This window comes from Poecilia formosa, unplaced genomic scaffold (assembly GCF_000485575.1).
Source record: "Poecilia formosa unplaced genomic scaffold, Poecilia_formosa-5.1.2 Scaffold33, whole genome shotgun sequence".
Lineage (NCBI taxonomy): Eukaryota > Metazoa > Chordata > Actinopteri > Cyprinodontiformes > Poeciliidae > Poecilia > Poecilia formosa.
Genome location: NW_006799972.1, coordinates 506,943 through 526,447, shown reverse-complemented (window position 1 = coordinate 526,447; position 19,505 = coordinate 506,943). Strand labels below are relative to the sequence as shown.

General features: G+C 38.1%; 3 protein-coding genes across 6 annotated transcripts in view; 2 read left to right on the top strand and 1 right to left on the bottom strand.

Annotated features, from left to right (window-relative positions):
* LOC103136510 (phenazine biosynthesis-like domain-containing protein 1) overlaps window positions 1-587 on the bottom strand; it is a 5,564-nt gene extending 4,977 nt beyond the window's left edge. The window contains exon 1 of the mRNA XM_007549792.2: window positions 348-587. Within this exon, the coding sequence (XP_007549854.1) occupies window positions 348-431 (84 nt within the window). The 5' untranslated portion in view covers window positions 432-587. The remainder of the gene's footprint in view (window positions 1-347) is intronic.
* An 895-nt stretch (window positions 588-1,482) lies between these two features.
* On the top strand, window positions 1,483-11,869 carry hnrnph3 (heterogeneous nuclear ribonucleoprotein H3 (2H9)). 3 transcript variants are annotated; one of them, XM_007549789.2, is made up of 11 exons: window positions 1,483-1,578; window positions 2,718-2,810; window positions 3,210-3,365; window positions 3,592-3,732; window positions 5,566-5,704; window positions 7,314-7,507; window positions 8,789-8,884; window positions 9,118-9,233; window positions 9,484-9,619; window positions 10,254-10,310; window positions 10,844-11,869. In XM_007549789.2, exons 2-11 carry the CDS (start codon window positions 2,723-2,725, stop codon window positions 10,921-10,923), a joined length of 1,203 nt encoding a protein of 400 aa, XP_007549851.1. In that variant the 5' UTR covers window positions 1,483-1,578; window positions 2,718-2,722; the 3' UTR covers window positions 10,924-11,869. The 3 variants fall into 3 exon arrangements, with proteins under 3 accessions (XP_007549851.1, XP_016525887.1, XP_007549852.1); XM_007549790.2 differs by having other exon boundaries at window positions 1,492-1,578; window positions 2,722-2,810; XM_016670401.1 differs by lacking the exons at window positions 10,254-10,310; window positions 10,844-11,869 and adding an exon at window positions 9,764-10,223 and having other exon boundaries at window positions 9,484-9,680.
* A 1,612-nt stretch (window positions 11,870-13,481) lies between these two features.
* LOC103136507 (transcription factor Adf-1-like) lies at window positions 13,482-18,962 on the top strand. 2 transcript variants are annotated; one of them, XM_007549788.2, is made up of 2 exons: window positions 13,482-13,892; window positions 18,038-18,962. In XM_007549788.2, exons 1-2 carry the CDS (start codon window positions 13,545-13,547, stop codon window positions 18,365-18,367), a joined length of 678 nt encoding a protein of 225 aa, XP_007549850.1. In that variant the 5' UTR covers window positions 13,482-13,544; the 3' UTR covers window positions 18,368-18,962. The 2 variants fall into 2 exon arrangements, with proteins under 2 accessions (XP_007549850.1, XP_016525853.1); XM_016670367.1 differs by having other exon boundaries at window positions 13,482-13,957.
* Window positions 18,963-19,505: the final 543 nt, after the last annotated feature.

Sequence of the window (19,505 nt, the reverse complement as noted above, 5' to 3'; positions counted from 1 at the left end):
GAAATGAGATGCAGGTGATCGGTATCGGTAAAAGAGCCAATGATCACCGATCATGCACTTTTTCACGGAAATCGGCCCGATTATGATCGGTGACCGATCGATCGACACACCTCTAATGCACACTTAGAAAAATGTTGCAAGTATTATTAAGACTTCAGGGCAAGTGGTTGTGCTGCATGTTTTCAGTTTGATCACGCAACACCTGTAACCTGAATCAACAATAACGCACTTTTTCTGTTTAATCACGTCCCAGTCAGGCCTGTTAGCATTTCGTGTTTTCTCAAGTTGTTTATAAGTAATAAAGCTGTAAAAAGAATATATAACACTTCAACACAAATAAAACTCACATGCAGAAGCGGACAGACAGCCGCGGGGTTTCCTTTGAACGGTAGGTTTGTGAAGGCATCCAGCATAAACACGGGAATCTCCATTACGTCCAGGCCTGAAACTGGAGCAGTGGGGACGGTGGTGGTGTTTCAGTGGGCTCGCTGCTGTCCGTGGACTTTGAGCCTCTGTTTGGTTTGCAGACTGCAGTCACCAGCGACTCCCCTGCCACGGCTGCAGTTTTATTGGTTCACCGCAGTCTGGACCGGGATTATGGCCAGATTTTTTTCTCTATTTATTGGTTTAACCTAAAAAAAAAAATGTTGAACTAAAGTGAATGTCAAGTCAAGTGTTAGTTTTAAACTCCAAAATACAACAGCAACAATAACGGAAAAGATACATTTAAAACAAAGAGATGATAACATAAAGTTTCTTTATTTGAATGAAATTTCCATTCATTTCCGAAAATTTTTAATTATATTTTCTAACATATGTTTTATTTGAAAAGCAAATGTGTATCTGGTGCCTCAAAGTGCAACACATACAGAAACAAGAATAAACAAAAAACCAAAGCTATCACAAGTAGAAGTATAGCTGTAAATATATCTGACAAAAATTTACAAAAAAGGTATAAATAAAATGCCAAATGGTCTGACACAAAATATTTAAAAAGTCAAGAGTATTTATTGTTAAAAACCAAAGGAACAAATGTTTTTGACGTTCTACATTAAAAATTAAAATAGAAATGTAACAGGTGGCACTACAAGGCGTAAGAAAAACAATATGTCCCAGAGTGGTTTGTTGTATAAAAATACTTTGGCCACAATTTTCAACTAATCATGGTTTTGAAAGACCCATATTCAGGAGGCACTAAAGAAGTAGTTTACGTGATGTACCATGAAAATACCAAAGAGCAGAACTTGAGATACACACAAACAGGATCAAAATCAAAGAACCAGATTACCAGAAATATTTAATGGCTTCCAGTCAGCTCTGCTGAGCATTACCTCGGTGCCTTCAACAAGGAAATAAGCTATAGATAAATAAAAAAATATGCACGTTTTCTCATATTAAAAAACACAAATGTTTTCGAAAAAAACATTTTCTTTTTGTTCCTGTTAATCTGCTGTCAGCACACCAGGCCACTAGGGGCGGTATTGTCCCCGGCAGTTACTGTGCCGTTTTCTACATGAGGAAGAACCAACCTGAGCGCGTTTCCTGATAGTGAAACCTTTGGAGCTGGAAAACACCGGGGTAAAAAAAAAAAAGATCTTGCAAAATAATTTCTGTTTATAAACTATTTTTATTTGAAAAAATAGCACATTTTTCTGTAAATTCATGTTGATTCTTGGCTATAGTTTGCTATATTCTGGCTGGCGGACCACTTAGGCTCGTTGGTTTGACCGCTGTTTCTGTCCTGCCGTTGGCCTGCTATAATGGCTTCAACGGTAAAACTAGCATTAGCTCGTTAGCTCGAAAGAGGAAATACGTTTGCTTAAGTGTTACATAACTTACTTTATAGGCACACTGTTGCTGCAATTTTACCTTATTAACAGATAGTTAAGTTTTTGTGGGCACAGACACGGCGGCGTTATGAAGGATTTTAAAGGCGATCTGTGGTTTATGACACGACGTTAGATGAACGCCTAGCTGCGTGGAAATATGAAGCTATTTTTTCCTGCTGTAATTGTGGCTTGTAAAATTAAACACGTGTTTAAAACAGTGTATATTTTTAACTTTACCACTGGTTAAGCTTCCAGCACAAGTGCATTTGGTAAAATATATATTTTTTATCTTTAATTTTAACATCATGCTAGAACTAAAGAGTACAATCGATATTTTTGCCATTGACTACCATTTAAAATGCATTTTTATTACACACGAATTAAATTAACTTTAGCTTTTTGGGTATCTAAAATTTATTTTATTTTTGGCTGAAACAGGTATTGAAAGACTTAGAAAAAATACTAATTTATAAATATTTACGTATGATAAGAAAATAAGTTTTAAAGGCAGTAATAGAAACTATGGAGAAATATGCTGATACATGATATGTCTTTGTAAGTCTAAAATATCTATTTTTAATGAGCATTTTTTTCATCACAAAAAATATTTTGTAAATGTTTATTGCATAGTACCTTTGTGCACTTGTTTGATTAAATAAGTTCTTCATTCAGCCTAAAGTTTGTATGCAAATTGACTATATTAACTTTGTTATCAACAGAGATTCTGAAAACTTTAACCTACAAAAGTAAATAAAAACAGTTTTTAAAGGACAGGACAAGTCAGTAGCAGTGCAGTCACAAATCAAGTTACTTGAACAGAAGTCACACGCTCGCTGACAGTAACATGACGTGTAAGAACACAGTAATCAAATATCTTTTTCTTGGCAGAAAGGATGTCTTCGAGTGACGATGGGTATGTGGTCCGAATCAGAGGACTTCCCTGGAACTGCTCACGGGACGAAGTGGCCAGTTTCTTCTCTGGTGAGAATAAACGCACATCAGCTGAAGTCGACCAATAACGTTATGAGTTCTGTTCGTCACAATTAACAATTGTGTGTTCCAGAATATACGGTGTATTAAAATGACTCCATTTTTGCCTAAATTTGTATCTCCATTTCTCCTTGCGTTTGTTTCAGTTGTCTAGCTGTAAACAAACCACTTTTACCCATTTACTTAAACCGTTGCGTATCCGATTATTTCTTTTAGCAGTTGGGTGTTTTTGTGAACAGTGTTGATAAGTTGTAATACAAATTATTCTCATTCTGTTCAGTCAGCATTAGACAATTTTGTTTCATTTTATGAATAACTTTGTTGAAATGTAATCAGCTGCAGTGACTTTTTACTAAATTTGTTCTCCGACATGACGATCCATTCCTGCAGACTGTGACATCGTGGGCGGCGTGAGTGGAGTGTGTCTGACCTACACTAAAGAGGGCCGATCCACCGGTGAGGCATTTATTGAGCTGAAAACAGCTGACGATTACAAGAATGCTCTTGCCAAGGATCGTAAATACATGGGACACAGATACGTGGAAGGTAAGTGTTGGATTTGTGATTTCCTGCAACGGTCTTTATTCAAAAATGATTGCTTTGCTGTTCATGTGGTGATTATGCTGTTTCCCATTCCCCCTGTTTACTGCAGAGGTTTACGTTTCATTGTATAATTGTGTGAATATAGTCTCTTTGTTTGATATTTAAAAGCCTCTTTCTTTTATAGCTTGTGTTATGTTCATATTTCCGTGTGTTCATGTGTTTAAAACAGTGTTTAAGTCAAAACATAGTGAAATGGAATGGGTGCTGAGACGTAGCGGCCCTCCTCCTGACAGCTGCAATGGCTGCATGCTAAAATTAAGAGGACTCCCCTTTGGATGTAGCAAGGAGGAGATTGTCCAGTTCTTTTCAGGTACACAAATGTTAAAGTGTTTCTGTAGCTTTTATTATAAAATCTTGTTCATTGCATCTTGGTAGAAGAAAATGTGTTTACATTTGAAGTTACTGTGTTATTGATAGTGTTGGTTATGTGCTTAAAGGTTATTAAAATCTGCAGCATGTAAGCACAACGCGAGCTTTCACTCGTTGGTTGCTAATATGGCCATAATAATTCAGTTTAATTATGTAGCACTAATTCACAACAAATGTAATCTAAAGACACTTTACTACACAAATAGATTTTCATTTCCCAACTTCCTACAGTCGAATTTGATGTTTGATTCAAATCTAATTTCATCATTTAGGAACCAAGTTGAATTTATATTCATACATTGTAGCGTGCAAAAAAGTAAATCGTAGTGCAAAGAGGAATGAGAAATAGTTTAAATTCAAATGAATATTATAAATAAGGTCTTTTTTTTTGTTAGTTTTCTCTTGAGCATGAGTTCCTCCATAATTCCTCAATTTAGGATTTTGACTGTAAAGTGGAGATTCAAGACAAAAACAAAACGATTCTAACAAAAACTAGTGACGTCTGAACTGTGAGTCTCCATAAAAACTCCAAATATTGCAAAAAGTGATTTAATCGAACCTTATGATCCAAACGCTGATTTTTTTGTTGTTGTTGCTACATATATTATGAGCTTATTTATTTATGTTTCTGTCACTGATATTTTACCTTTTAAAAAAGTTTACTTGTATGAGCTGGGATGGTTTGGCGTAAGACTGCCCAATAAATTGATTATTGTCAGGTCGTATCAGTGTTGTAGTTATTATATATCAGATGATAGCTGACATATTAATGGAGCAGGAAGAGCACCGTCACCTAGGACTAACCTCACTTTACCAAATCAACATTACCTGAGTGACGTGGCTCCCCCACCTTCTTCAAATCAGACTAATGTGGTGTCAGACGTTTGTGCAGCAAATATTCTTGTTTCTGTCACGATGACAAGTTTTGCTGGACGATAAATTGTTCCAGAAGTTATTGTGATGAATGATAATATTGTTGTCTTGAGACCATTTTTAAGTGAAATTATGTTAATGGTGAAATAATAATGCAAGAACACATTCTAAAAGATTCTAATGAACATTTAACACTGGAACTGGAAGACTTTTTAAATGTCCAACATAAATTAACAAAACAACAAAGAAAATAAACTTTGAAGTCTTTGTCAACAACATTGTCTTTTATAATAAGGCTAATTGAGGCCAAAGCACCAAACTGAAGACTTTTATCAACCAGTTTTTGGTAGAAAGAGTAAAAAAAGAGCTAAACGATAAATCATGCCACTAGAAATTGAGTTTGTTTTAATTTATCATGGGATTAATTGATTTATTGATTATTGTGGCAGGCTTATCTGTGCCGCTATCAATTTAAAGATATTAAGAAATATTTAATTAATATCTTCAAAGCTAAAGCAGCACAAAAGGAAATTTTTGCTGCACAAACGCTTGTCACCATTTTTGTCTGGTGTGAAGAAGGTGGGCGGCGGCGGGGGGAGCAACTTCACTCAGGTATAAAAATCTGGGGAACAAAGGACAGCAGACTGTGGCCATCTGCACTTTGGGTCCAGCTAATTTAGTGATGTCATTTCCCTGTTTAACCCTCACAGCTGGGGACATGTAACTATAAACTCAGGATCCTGAAATTTCAATGTTTGTGACGTTTTACAAGATGCTACTGATGATGATGATCAATGATGACACTAATCGTAAACGCTCCACTCATGCAGTGGGTGTTGTTCTCAACTCTTCCTACCAGTCTACCTACCGACCTATGTATTTATGTGTGCTTGGGTTGAAGGGTTCAGAATCGTGCCAAATGGGATAACTCTGCCAGTGGACTACCAGGGGAGGAGCACAGGGGAAGCCTTCGTGCAGTTTGCCTCAAAGGAGATAGCAGAAAAGGCTCTGGGGAAACACAAGGAAAGAATAGGGCACAGGTGGGACAGACGGGAGAGGGACGGGCTGGACTGGGATGGGTTTCTATGATCATTGTAGAATAACTGTGGTGTTGCTTAGATGGGCTGAGCAGTGGGTGAATGTGTGGGTTCGTGGGCTAAAACATTTCTGGAGAAAAAGGGGGAACTTGGTGATTTAATTGGGCGGGTTGTGTAATTCCAAAAATATTAATGAAATAGTTTTAAGGGTTTTTTCTGTTAAGCACATTTTGAAGCTGCTGTTATACATTAACCTTGTGAGACAGCGACATCTGGAGATGTTAGGTAATTTACCAGAAGTTGACTTGCATGCAGAAGTATTCACACCCCTGAACATTTTCATAATCTGAACTAAAAATGTGGAGGTGTGTGGGATGAACCAACACAAAGTAGCACGCAAAAAGTGAAATATTATGGGTTTTTTTATTCAATTAGCAAAACATTGTTGATACATTCTGGTAGGCCTGTACCAGATTTTACTGGACGATAAATTGTCCCAGAAGTTATTGTGATAAACGATGATATTGTTGTTTTGAGACCATTTTCAAGCAATATAATGGTAAAGGCATAATAACACAGAAACACATTCTCCAAGATCAAAAAACTTTACATTTTTAATGAACATTTAAGACTGGAACTAAATAAACAAACAGAAACAGTTTTTGTAAACAAAATTGGCCTTCAAAATAAAGTTTGGTTGAGACCAAAACACCAAACTAAGGACTTTTATTATCCAGTTTTTGGTAGAAGAAGAGAAAAACGATGCAGATTAAATTTGTTGAGCTCCTTTTAGTTTATCATACGATTAATTGATTTATTGTTTATTGTGACAGGCTTATATTCTGGTACCTAAAACCCAGAGCAACCAGTAGCCCAACTCAAACTGGCCAGGAGAACAGAGATATGATAAAAGCATCCAAGAGACTCATCATAAGAAGTGAATTTGCTTTGACCAAATGGGACCAATTTAAACATTTTGGTTTGCATACAAATTGAAACGCTGCACATGAGCCTCAACACACTGTCCAGAGGGTTGGTCTTTACTTATATTTAGTGTAATTTTGAAAGACAACCAGCTAGAAACAGGCTAACTTTTTTCCCCTGATCACAGTGTTAAAACGGTCCAGTCAAAGTACACATAGACCTGTCTAAGAGTCTTTGGCGGAGGTTTGAAAATTAGACTTCCTACATTCTGTCCATCCATCCTGATGGAAGAATTTTTGCAGACCATCAATCATTTCACTTCCACTTCACAGTTGTGTACCATTTTGTGTTGGTTTTATAGAAGAAAATCCAGATTTAATACTTGGAGGCAGTAAAAGTATAGAAATGGAAAATGTTTGGAGGGTGTGAATAGTTTTGCCAGTGTTGGTTTAGGACCATCAGAGCATCTCAGTGATGCTCAGGCAGCAGAAAGTCAAAGCTAGACCTAAACACCTTGTATGGATTAAGCCGTACGCATCAGTGGTGAGGTAGAAATCTAGAACAGGAAAATGCCCAGATTATGTTTCTATGGCTGTAAGTTTCTGTTTTCATTGTCTGTCTGTGTCGTTTCTGCACGGTAAGCCTCTCACCTTCCTCCCCGTTGTCCCCCGGGCCTCTCGTGTTGCAGGTACATAGAAATCTTTAAGAGCAGCCGCTGGGAGATCAAAGCGCACTATGACCTCCCCCGGCGGGGAACGTCAACCCAGAGGCCCGGGCCCTATGACAGGCCGGTCATAGCGGCGCCCCGGGGGAGCCTCTACGGGCCCGGACGCAGCTTGGGTCTGCTGGACAACATGAGGAGCGGAGGCGGCTACGGAGGAGGTAAGCCTTGAGTCGATTTATTTATTTCAAACAGGTTTTTAAAAACAAGAGAACGAGCAGTGAAAAAACATGCATACGTAAACAAGAACAGAATAATTAGTTTACCACGACTTTTCTGTTTGAAAGGAGTAGGAAGAAGTGAACGCTTATTTAATCCTACCCTTTATCTCAGTTTAATGAAATACTTCACTTGCTGGCTCAATAATGGTCAAACATTTGTCTGTTCAGTATCCTGGCCTGAAGAGCCAACAGATCAGTTAGTTTATAACCGGAAATGAGCAGCAGCAATGACAACAGTAACAACCTGACATTCAGCTGCAGTTCCCCGTAATGTGCAGTAAAAACTAAGAGTCCACTGCAAACCTCCTGGTTCCTGATTTCTGAACTGAGTTAAACATTAATGTCGTTGTTACTAAATGAACATGAACTTGTTTTCTTTGCATTATCTGAGGTCTGAAAGCTCTGCATCTTCTGTGTTATTCTGACCGTTTCTCATTTTCTGCAAATAAATATTAAATTTTTGCTTTGAGTTTCAGAGACATGCTGTCAGTAGTTCATAGAATAAAAGAACAAAGTTCATTTTACTCCAACATGGACCTATGCAAAGTAAAATCAAAGAAACTGATCATTTTAAGTGGCCTCTGAATTTTTTCCAGGGCTGTGTATGTGTGTCATTAAGGGAGCAGCGATTGCAGTTTTCTCTGATTACTGATCTTTAAAAAGCCTAACCTGCCAATTCCTTTTTTTCCCCCCCGACACCAATTATTTTTGTGTGAAATGTTGTTAGCTGTAAGTGTGCAGAGAAGAGCTGGTCTGTCAGATAAAACCTCCAACAGGACAGCAGAGTTCAGCTCCGGTAGAAAAGATCCACTGATCTCTGATCTCTGATCTCCAAACATTAAGAAAATTGGCTGATCAACACATCAGTGCATCCGTATGTGTTATATAGGAATATTTTTGTTTCATTTTTTTATTTCATTAAAATGAAGAATGTGTAAAAAATGGCAAGATGAGTGGATTATCCTTCTGCCTACTTTGTTTTCGTGTATAGAGTTGATATTCATTATCTAAATGTACATCAAAGTATTTGAATTGTTTGAAATATGTAAACTATAACTAAACTAAAAATGCATTATTTGAGTTTCTTTATAAAGAGATGATTTACCAGCAGGTTTGTTCTGCCAGTGATTTTAATGTTTGAGTCAAGACAGTCTATTTTATTTTAGCTGAATTAAAGTGTTTTTATGTGTGTATTGTGTTTTCCGTTCGCTCTGCGTTTAGGTTACAGCAGCTTTGACAGCTACAACGGTCTGAGTGATTACAGTTACAGCGACGGGATGTTTGACGACCGGATGAGAGGAGACAGAGGAGGACGAGGTAAAGTTCTCCAGTTCCTGATGAAAACATGAATAACTATGATTCAATCCAGCTAAACGGATCATTTGTTTCTAGAATAAATTAACATTTTAGATAACTCTACAGTTTTCTCGCATTTTTAAACACATTTTTTGAAAGTTATGCTGACTTATGTGAAGTTTTATTCTTTTCTGAAAGCTACTTCAGTTTGTCTCACTTGGTAAATTTCTAACATTTTGTTTTTTGGTCTTTAGGAATTGGAGGCCACGGTTATAGTGGACAATCCGATAGCGGCTCAAGTTTCCACGGCGGCCATTTTGTTCACATGAGGGGTTTACCTTTTCGGGCCTCAGAGGGCGACGTTGCAAAAGTAAGAACACAATTGATGTGAGACTTTTTACAGAGAGTAACTAAGCACTGGAGTACCTGGTGTGGTAGTAATATAAGGTTTTCCTCCATTTTTATTCCCTGCAGTTGGTTTAATTTTCTTCTTTCTTGTAGTAGAATTAGAGCAACTGCATGTAGATGTAAACTTGGTAATAATCGTCCCTTTGCCGTCAGACTGCAGGAAATACTGCAGCAGAATCATAAAATGGAGCCCTGTTTTTTATTTTTCCCAGTTCTTCTCTCCTCTGAACCCGCTGAGGATCCACATCGACATGGCGCCGAACGGGAAGCCGACCGGAGAGGCAGACGTGGAGTTTCGCTCCCATGAAGATGCTGTGGCCGCCATGTCCAAAGACAAACACAACATGCGTACGTGTTTCTGTTTCTGTGCGACAGTTTGATGATACAGGAAATCATGGATACTGAAGTGATGAAAAATCTGCTGACTTTGTTTTTGTGGACAATATGCTGCTTGTAAAGCTTCTGACCTGTTTGACATTTTCCTGTTAGGAAATAAGAACCACATTCAAAAGGTTTTTCATCTCTCTGTAGCTTTCCTTTATGTTAAAATGAGACAAAACATAACATAATGTATCTGAGAAATAAGAAAAAAAATAATCAGCACCTTGACATGGTTGAGACACAGATTCTTACTTAAAGTTTGTGATTTCTAAAAGGCTCCTAACATTTCCAAATTGAGCCATTTGGACCATTTTAAGCCCATGACAATGTTTAAAATATCTAGAAGGGCTAAATGTAACCATCCTGTTATTTGTTGAAGCCTCCCTCTGTGAGGTAGCAGCCTAAATCAGATCTTCTCTCAGTAACAACATCCACAATGAAGGGTTCTTGCTAGTGTTTTTTATGGTGTCTTTATTGAAAAGTAATTGTTGATTACAGCCACCAGCTGATTTTACATGTTTATTTTCTGGTGAAGAGAGTCAGGAAGGCAACATTTATCATCAGGAGGTTGATCTTTAACACTTGGACGTTTTCTCCACAGAGCATCGCTACATTGAGCTCTTCCTCAACTCAACGGCTAATGGGGCAGGAGAGATGAGTGAGTTCTCATTCAGACGATCACAAATCACTTATGGACCCCCTGCATGTTATTGTTTATACCCTGAAATTTCACACCATTCTTTTACATGCCATGCATAGCCGCACTGCCGCGGTAGAACCGTTCTGTTCACTAATGATGATCTGTCAGAGTTGTGTGTTTAGGTCGCCTTTTTATTTTTTTAACTGAACTGAAACACAATGAATTCCACATCACATCTACATATTACGATCATCAAAGTCAAGCTAGCATAACTGAACTACCTCTCTTTCCCTCCATATTTTTGTCTTTAAACTTTTTCCTGACCTTGTTATCTAGTTGTCATTGTGTGGCAAAGCACTGTCACTTTTTCTTTTATATATCAGGCGTACATTTAAGATTTAGTGTGTTATATTGCTAATTTAGCAGCTAAAACCAATGCTAGTCATCGTTAGCCAGCAGCTGGCTGTGACGTATGACGTCACGCTGCTGGGCTCCACAGTCTGGAAACCTTCAGTTGACAAGCTACTGATATTTCTCCGCCGCCATTTCAGGCCGTGGGGGCGGCGGTTACTACGGCAGCTCAGGAGGAGGCGGAGGCTCCCGAAGCGGCGGGCTACGAGGCGTGTACTGATGTCGCCCGACTCTCTTCAGATCCACCCTGGAGTTTGTCTGCATCTCTCAAGACCAGTTTTACTACAGTATCACTTCTAAGCAGGAGAGCTGACAAGGAAGTCGCTTATCGACTTTCACAAACGACATCATTTAGTGCAGAGCCGTGACACAGATCCACCCCACATAGAAGTTCAGTCTGCAGCTCTGGTTTCACACTGTACCTAAAGATCTAAGATGAAGGACAAAACTTTCTCCCTTTGCTAAGATGTTAGCGCTTTAGTATCTGCTGAACATGTTTGTATTTGACGGTTTGTTCTTCTTACATTTTGTATGATATTTGGGTATTGTAATACAATTTATCACAAATATAAAAGGACGTACTTACAAAGTGCAATGAAAAGGTACATTTCAGTTTGTAATTTGACTTTGAAAACATTTACATTATTTTAGATTAGGAGCATTATACCAGTCATAACTAATAGAAACTAATTGCACTTAATGTTGTTTCGGTGCTGTGGGGAAAAATAATTCATCCCAAAGATTAGTGTTTTTTTGTTTGTTTTTTTTTTAAATGCAAGACAAAAACGCCACACTGCAGTGGGAAGACAGCGTAGTAAGGTCAAAGGTGATCAGCTGAAAACAATACGTTGTAAAGATGTTCTTTATATTTGATGTTTTTTAAAGGCTTTCTTTTTTATTCTAGTAAGAATACTTCCTTTGTTAGATCATCCTGACACTGATAAAAACAGATTTCAGATCAGCTTTCCTGGTTTGAAAGGTTTCAAAATTGAGTGTTTTTGTTTTTTATTAAATGTTTTCACAGTTCTTTACAGAATTTAAATCTTAAGTTGAATATGATGTTCACTCCTAATGAGTGGAAATGAAAGAAATTCTCTATATTTGAGCTGTAAGATAGCCTATGAAGCTGTTGTACATTTGCTTAATAAATTTTGTATTTAATTGTCTTTCTGAATTCGACCTCATGTGTCACTGAAGTGCAGCAGAAGCTCAACTAAACTGAATCTTTAATTCAATCCCATCAGAAACCTTGTAGAAAAAATAGATTTACTAACAGGCAGGATTCAGAAAAAGCAGAAATATTAATAAAGCTGTAAATATTCCTGTTAAAACGGGGGATTGGTGAGGCCAATATTGGAAATAAAAATATGTTCACCTTTACTGAATATTCTACAGAATACAATATCCTTTTTTAAATTATTTTACCAATTCCCTGTTCTAAGACACATTATAAAAATATTTAAAGCGTTTATTTCTTGTTTTAAAGAAAAATTATTTTTTCAGAAAATTGGAATGTTAAGATAAATGAAAAAAGATATTTAATTTAAAATGTCAGACTTCTGAAAAGTAATTTGATTGAGTTATCTTTTGCATGAATTACTGCATCAATGCGGCGTGGCATGGAGGCTGTCTAGTCTGAGAAACTTTGATAAATTGTTTATATGCTTTGTTTACCTGTAACTAAATTGCACAAATTCATAATTTCACTCAGCTAAAAGTAAAAAGCAGCTGTTGAAAGAATTACTCAAGAGTAAAAAGTCTATTCAAGTACTGAGTAACTGATTAAATTATCAATCATTTAATATTTCAGGATTACATAATCAGACGGACCAAAATATAAAGTTAAGTAGAAATTTTGGTATTTTAAAGAACAAAATTAAAATAATTAAAATAGAATCAGACAGAAAAGGTTTTTCAAAATCAGTTTCTATCAATAAAAACTTATGAAAACAAAATCTGTAGATGTGTCTGGTGGAGTTTTGGTTAAAACATGTTTGTTCTTCATTCAGTGGGTAAATTTTACTCAGGAGGAACTATTTTTATTTTTGTAAACAAATGACTCGAAAGTAAAAATTACAGCATAGTTAAAATACTTCTAGAAGTACTTATTTAAAAATGTACTCAAGTAAACAGATGGGTTCCACTTTCAACATTTGATGTCACTATGTGAAATAAAATAAATTTAATGTGTAGCGTTGGGTAGTAATTAGTTGCATTTACTCAGTTACATTTACTTGATTAACTTTTTTGAAAAAAATTACTTTTAGGAACATTTTTACTACGCTGTACTTTTTACTTTTACTTCAGTAATTTTATTTTGAAGTACTTTGTACTCTTGAGTAAATTTTCTGGATTCTCTGCCCACTGAATGAAAAACAAAAATGTTTTAACCTAAAATTCACCAGAGACACACCTGATTTTACATATATATATATATATATATATATATATATATATATATATATACTGCTCAAAAAAAATAAAGGGAACACTCAAATAACACATCCTAGATCTGAATGAATGAAATATTCTCATTGAATACTTTGTTCTGTACAAAGTTGAATGTGCTGACAACAAAATCACACAAAAATCATCAATGGAAATCAAATTTATTAACCAATGGAGGCCTGGATTTGGAGCCACACACAAAATTAAAGTGAAATGTTCCCTTTATTTTTTTTTTGAGCATTTTTTTTATATTGTGTAAAGCTTTGAATAAAGCCGCATTATCGAGTCTAGGTGTCGTTAAACCAAAGCACTTATTTTGAATTCGCTTGAACTTCGTACTTCCGTCTGACGGTGAAGCTGGAGGTCGTCTCGTCCGAGCGAAAGGACGTCGCGATGAACGCAACCGAGGAGAAGCTGGCGGAGCTCGTGCGCGAACACCCGAACCTGTACGACCAGTCGCGCGGGGACTACCGGAACAGCGTGAAGGGGCACCTGGCGTGGAAAGAGATAGGCGCCGCGATGGGGAAGTCCGAGGAAGAAGTGAAGCTGCTGTGGAAAAACCTGCGCGACAAGTTCTGTAAAGCGAGGAAGCGGCTGGTGCGGAGACAGTTCCCCCAGCAGGACGAAAACGACCTCCCGTGGGAGGTGCAGGTCCCGGGGCTGTTCAGCCAGATGGCCTGGCTCACCGCACACGTTAAACTACGGCCGGAGATCGGAGGGAGCGTGGGGGACCCACAGGAGGTGACGTCAATTCAGAGAGTTTTTCAGTTGGATTTCTGCTGGTGTTTAACTTTCACGCTGAGTGAGTTTTCAGATTCTTTTATCGGACATTACAAACCGACATGGAAACACCTGATGGTAGACAGAGAAGATGGTTCTTCTGTTATCACGGCTGACAACATCCGCTTTGGTTCCTTCAAAACAAAAGCCCTTGTCAAGTTTCTGAATTAATCAGTAACTATTAGAAAATATTTGATAAAGGCACAATGAGCAATAACTCCGTTAGTCGCATGATAAATTAAAGTTAGGTCAATAATTTAATCGTTTTTTCTCTTACTACCAAAAACTGGATGATAAAAGTCTTCAGTCTGATCAACTGATCAACTTTTTATTAAGGATTTCATTTGTTGTTTCTTTTATTTCTGTTTATTTATTTTGTATATTTAAAATGTCTTCCAGTTCTAGTGCTAAATGTTTATTAGAATTTAAGACTTATTGATATTTGAGAATGTGTTCTTGCTTTATTATACCACTATACCACTATTACGTGAAAATAGTCTGGTTCACAAAAGAAAAAAAGTTCTTAAAGTATTAACGTTTCACTTAAAATAAAAATCTAGATTAATAATAATGATAGTAATAACCGTATAATAATAATATATTGCATATTACTGTAACAGAAAATACTGTGCTGTTATTAGAAATAAAAATAGGACTTGTGATCCGAGGGTTATGTAACTGAGTCGGATCACTTTTCCAAAAAAGTACATAATATATTGAACATTGAAAAATACACTATTTACAATACAGCACATCAGTGCAGAGAAACAACTGTGCAATAAATAGTATAACATTTAAGAATATTCAAGAAAAAATAAGGTGCATACTTTAATTGGTAGCTTTGAGTAAGCTAAGGANGTACATAATATATTGAACATTGAAAAATACACTATTTACAATACAGCACATCAGTGCAGAGAAACAACTGTGCAATAAATAGTATAACATTTAAGAATATTCAAGAAAAAATAAGGTGCATACTTTAATTGGTAGCTTTGAGTAAGCTAAGGAAGCCGGTCCCGACTCGGTGGACAGTCCTGATCCGGAAGACGGTCCTGATCCGGAGGGAGGTCCAGACTCAGAGGACGGTCCTGATCCGGAGGCTGGTCCTGACTTGGAGAAAGGTCCTGATCCGGAGGCAGGTCCTGATCCGGAGGTAGGTCCTGATCCGGAAGCAGGTCCTGATCCGGAGGCAGGTCCTGATCCGGAAGCAGGTCCTGATCCGGAGGCAGGTCCTGATCCGGAGGTAGGTCCTGATCCGGAGGCAGGTCCTGACTCAGAGGACAGTCCTGACTGAGAGGACAGTCCTGACTGAGAGGACAGTCCTGACTCAGAGGATGGTCCAGACTCGGAGGACGGTCCCAACTCAGAGGACGGTCCTGATCCAGAGGCCGGTCCTGACTCGTAGGACGGTCCTGACTCGGACGCAGGTCCTGACTCAAAGGATGGTCCAAATCCGGAGGCCGGTCCTGACTCGGACGCAGGTCCAGACTCGGAAGACGGTCCTGACTCGGAGGACGGTCCTGACTCGGAGGACGGTCCTGACTTGGAGGCCGGTCCTGACTCGGACGCAGGTCCAGACTCGGAGGCCGGTCCTGACTCGGACGGAGGTCCAGACTCGGAGGCCGGTCCTGACTTGGAGGCAGGTCCAGACTCGGAGGACGGTCCTGACTTGGAGGCAGATCCTGACTCGGAGGACGGTCCTGATCCGGAGGATGGTCCTGACTCGCAGGACGGTCCTGATCCGGAGGCCGGTCCTGACTCGGAGGCAGGTCCAGACTCAGAGGACGGTCCTCACTCGGAGATAGGACTGGCCTCTGAGTTGCGAACGGCCTCTGAGTCAGGACGAGAAAACATTGAAAGCCAAGACGCAGTAGACTTTGATGACCAGGATATAAACAAAGACTATTAATATGTGAACAAAGGTGATCTAGTTTTGGAAAACATTGAATCAATAGACTTCAAAGACCTAGACAAGAATGAAGAGCCTGAGAAAAAGCCTACTGATGAGATAAAGCCTGCTGTTGAGGTGAAGCCTGATGTTGAGATAAAGCCTGATGTTGAGGTGAAGCCTGATGTTGAGATAAAGCCTGATGTTGAGGTGAAGCCTGATGTTGAGATAAAGCCTGATGTTGAGGTAAAGCTTGATGTTGAGATAAAGCTTGCTGTTGAGATAAAGCCTGCTGTTGAGGTGAAGCCTGCTGTTGAGGTGAAGCCTGATGTTGAGATAAAGCCTGCTGTTGAGGTGAAGCCTGCTGTTGAGGTGAAGCCTGATGTTGAGATAAATTAGCCTGCTGTTGAGGTGAAGCCTGCTGTTGAGGTGAAGCCTGATGTCAACAGAAACAGGATGTGTCGTGTCGAAGGGACGCTTTCCAGGAGAGAGGATGCACAATGCGCCATATGTGGGAACACAAAAATATTCCCAATGCAGACAAACCTTGGTGCTGAAAGCCTGACAAAAATACCAAGATTTGGTCTTTTTGAATTTGCTGGAACTGGAGGACCTGCCTCCAAGTTAGGACCTGCAGTGTTTCTTTTGAAACACTGTATAACCTTGTCACTAATTATTGGGTTGTCAATTCTTAAACACCAATTCTCTAACTAAATTATCATTGCCTGAGAGAAGTTGAAAGTTATATCTGCAGAGGTTTCTTTCCATCTTGTCAAAAAAGATAAAATCTATGTCCTTTACTTCTTCCCAGAGTTTAGGAGCAAGCTTTTTCTGGACAGGTATGGTGTGCTTCATTTTGTAAGCGGCATGTCTAGCTCTATGACTGGACTTATAAACCAATTGCCAAAGAATTTTTTCCACCATATTTCTTCTTTCCTCTTCGGTTCCACGTCTGAAACCCATCTCTTTCGCGCCCCTCAAAAATCGTTCAGGGTTCATGCCTGCCTGAGTATAATCCTCAGTCCTAGGAAAAAAATTCTTTCTGATCTTTCATTTTGTAGATGTAAACATTTTCTTTGGAGGAACAGGATTCTCCGGTGATGTTTGAATTTTTCCACAATAACTTTATGTCCTTCTGGATAATAAAAAGTCCAATTAAATGCAGTCCAGATGCCAAGTGGAAAGCATCTTTGGCGATACTTTGGAAAATCCGTTCACTCAGCTCTTCTGACACCTCTGAGAGAACATCCACATTTAATTCTCCTGTTTCTCTCAAAAGTAAGATCAAACCTCATGGTGTTCTTCCAAAAATGTTTCTCTGACAAGATGCAGAGTTAGTCTGTCCGCAGATTTTTCAATCACTTTCCAAAGAAGTTCACTGAGAACGATTTTTTCCTGTAATCCGGGGTTGTTTGACCAGGATGGACTTTGTTGGAGAACCTTTTTTTCATGTTTTTCCCAAAAAAAATTGAGCTGTGAGCTTTTGTTACTTATCTGTGTTGAGCTTAGCTAAAATGTCCAAATGATTTCTGTGTTAACTGACCTGAGAATTAACTGATCAGTTGGTGATGTCATGACTCTATGACATCACAAAGTCATCCTTACCAGGGCCTCATGACACAGACTTTATTTAAAGTCATGCTGATGACATCATTGTCAGCAGCATGGCAACTGTTGCTAGGGGTAATAATAACACGCAGTTAGCATGCGCTATGAAAAACAATAGAATCTGTGGGGACCATTGGCCCCTCCACTTTACCACCCTACCCATTTTTATTTGTTATTTGGGTTCCATCTCCTAACAGGCATGTAGGGTAAGTGTCAATGGGACCGGTACATCCAACCAGTTACTCAGCAAATCCACCAGTTTAACCCAGAAGGGTTTGACCAATTTGCAGTCCCTTATTCAGTGCATCGGCTTATTTTGGTGGGGGCAAAATGAATCGTAGCAAAAAAAAACAAAAAAAAAAGTCGACGCAATAATAATATTACTCAAGTAGAAGAAAAAGGTACAGTGCTGTGAAACTACTCTAATAAGTACTTTTTTTTTTTTTTTTTTCAAAAATGTTACTCAAGGGAATGTAACCAGATCTACCCAATTTTGAACATAGGCAACATCATCAGTAGCTTACAGGCTACGAACAGTTTTTACAAGGTAAGAAGACATTATGGACTGCACTAACCAGTAAATTGTTCATGTTTTTGTGGCACACAGGCAACTGGAAGAACAGACGACATGGAAAAAGAGCAAGAGGAAGACAAGAAGAGGCTGCTTGATCCGCTCCCAGTTGTCACCACCAGTTTTTCTCTTGCAGAGCCCGCTCCAAGCTGCCACCAGATCATCGAACCTTCTCCTAAACGCAGAAGACAAGCTCCCGCAGAAACTGGGCCAAGTTCTGCTGATGCATTCAGCAATTTCAGGGATGAAGACGAACTGTTTTTGCTCAGCCTGCTGCCCTCTCTGAAGAGGCTCACCATTAAAAAAAGGATGGAGGTCCGCATGAAGTTCCAGCAGGTGCTTTACGCTGCAGAGTTTGAGGACTAAAGTCTGGGTCTGGATCACTACGCTATCTATGCACTGTCCCTCAGACAGTCGGCTTGTAAATACATGTTTATAAGTTGTTAATGATTATTTTTGTATTGTTATTTTTGGTATTTTTTTACTTCACTAATCTTCAGAGGCTGGGTTAAAAGGAAGAAAAAACACTTCACTTTTATTTACTGAAAACACACACAATATCAACATTTATTTATGTAACTATGAGTGTTTTTCTAGTTTTTCAAGAAGTCAGTGATGAAGGAGTTACAGCAGTCCTGACTCATTTCCTCATAGTCAAACATTTACTGTATTATTTTATGGTCACATAAAAATTAAAGGGAAAAGCACAAATGCTCCAATGACGCACTACTTAACCTGCCGCATTATAAAAGTTGCTGTGTATTTTTATTTCCTCATAATAGAGCAGCTTCCACTCAGACATATGCAGTGCCTTGCAATCATATTCACATCCATTTATCACATTTATTCACAACACAAACATACATATATTTATTTGATAGAGCAATCAAAGTGTAAGGAAATGTACTTTTTTTTACAACATTTTATATTGTAAATAAAAGTCTGAAAAGCCTGAAATGCATATTTAGTCTCCTTAACTCTAATACCTTTACATAAGAGACCTGTTGATCGCCTAATTAGTAGATAGAAATTGTAATGAACAATTAATAGTGAATATTGTTAAAAACTCAGCAGCACAAGACTCAGGTTGACAGGGCAACTGTTATTTACCTCAAAAATATGGTATTTATGGAAGCGTCAAGAAGAAAGTTAAAAGATAATTGTAATAATTGTTTGCCACATTCAGAGGTGGGTAGAGTATCAAAAATTGTACTCTAATAGAAGCACTTCCAACATATTTTTATTCAAGTAAAAGTAAAAAGTAGACATCCAAGAAATTACACAAGAGTAAAAATAAATATTTGGAAACTGATCAAAACATCAATTGTTTAGTATTTCAAAAATACATCATCAAATGGACAAAAATATAAAATATGTTGGAAATTTTTGTGCAGATAAGACCAAAATTAAGACAATTTACACAAATAACATAATTACATACAAATCAAGCAAAAGAAAAAAATTCACGAGTTTCAATGTAAAACTTATGAAATTTTAGCAAAAA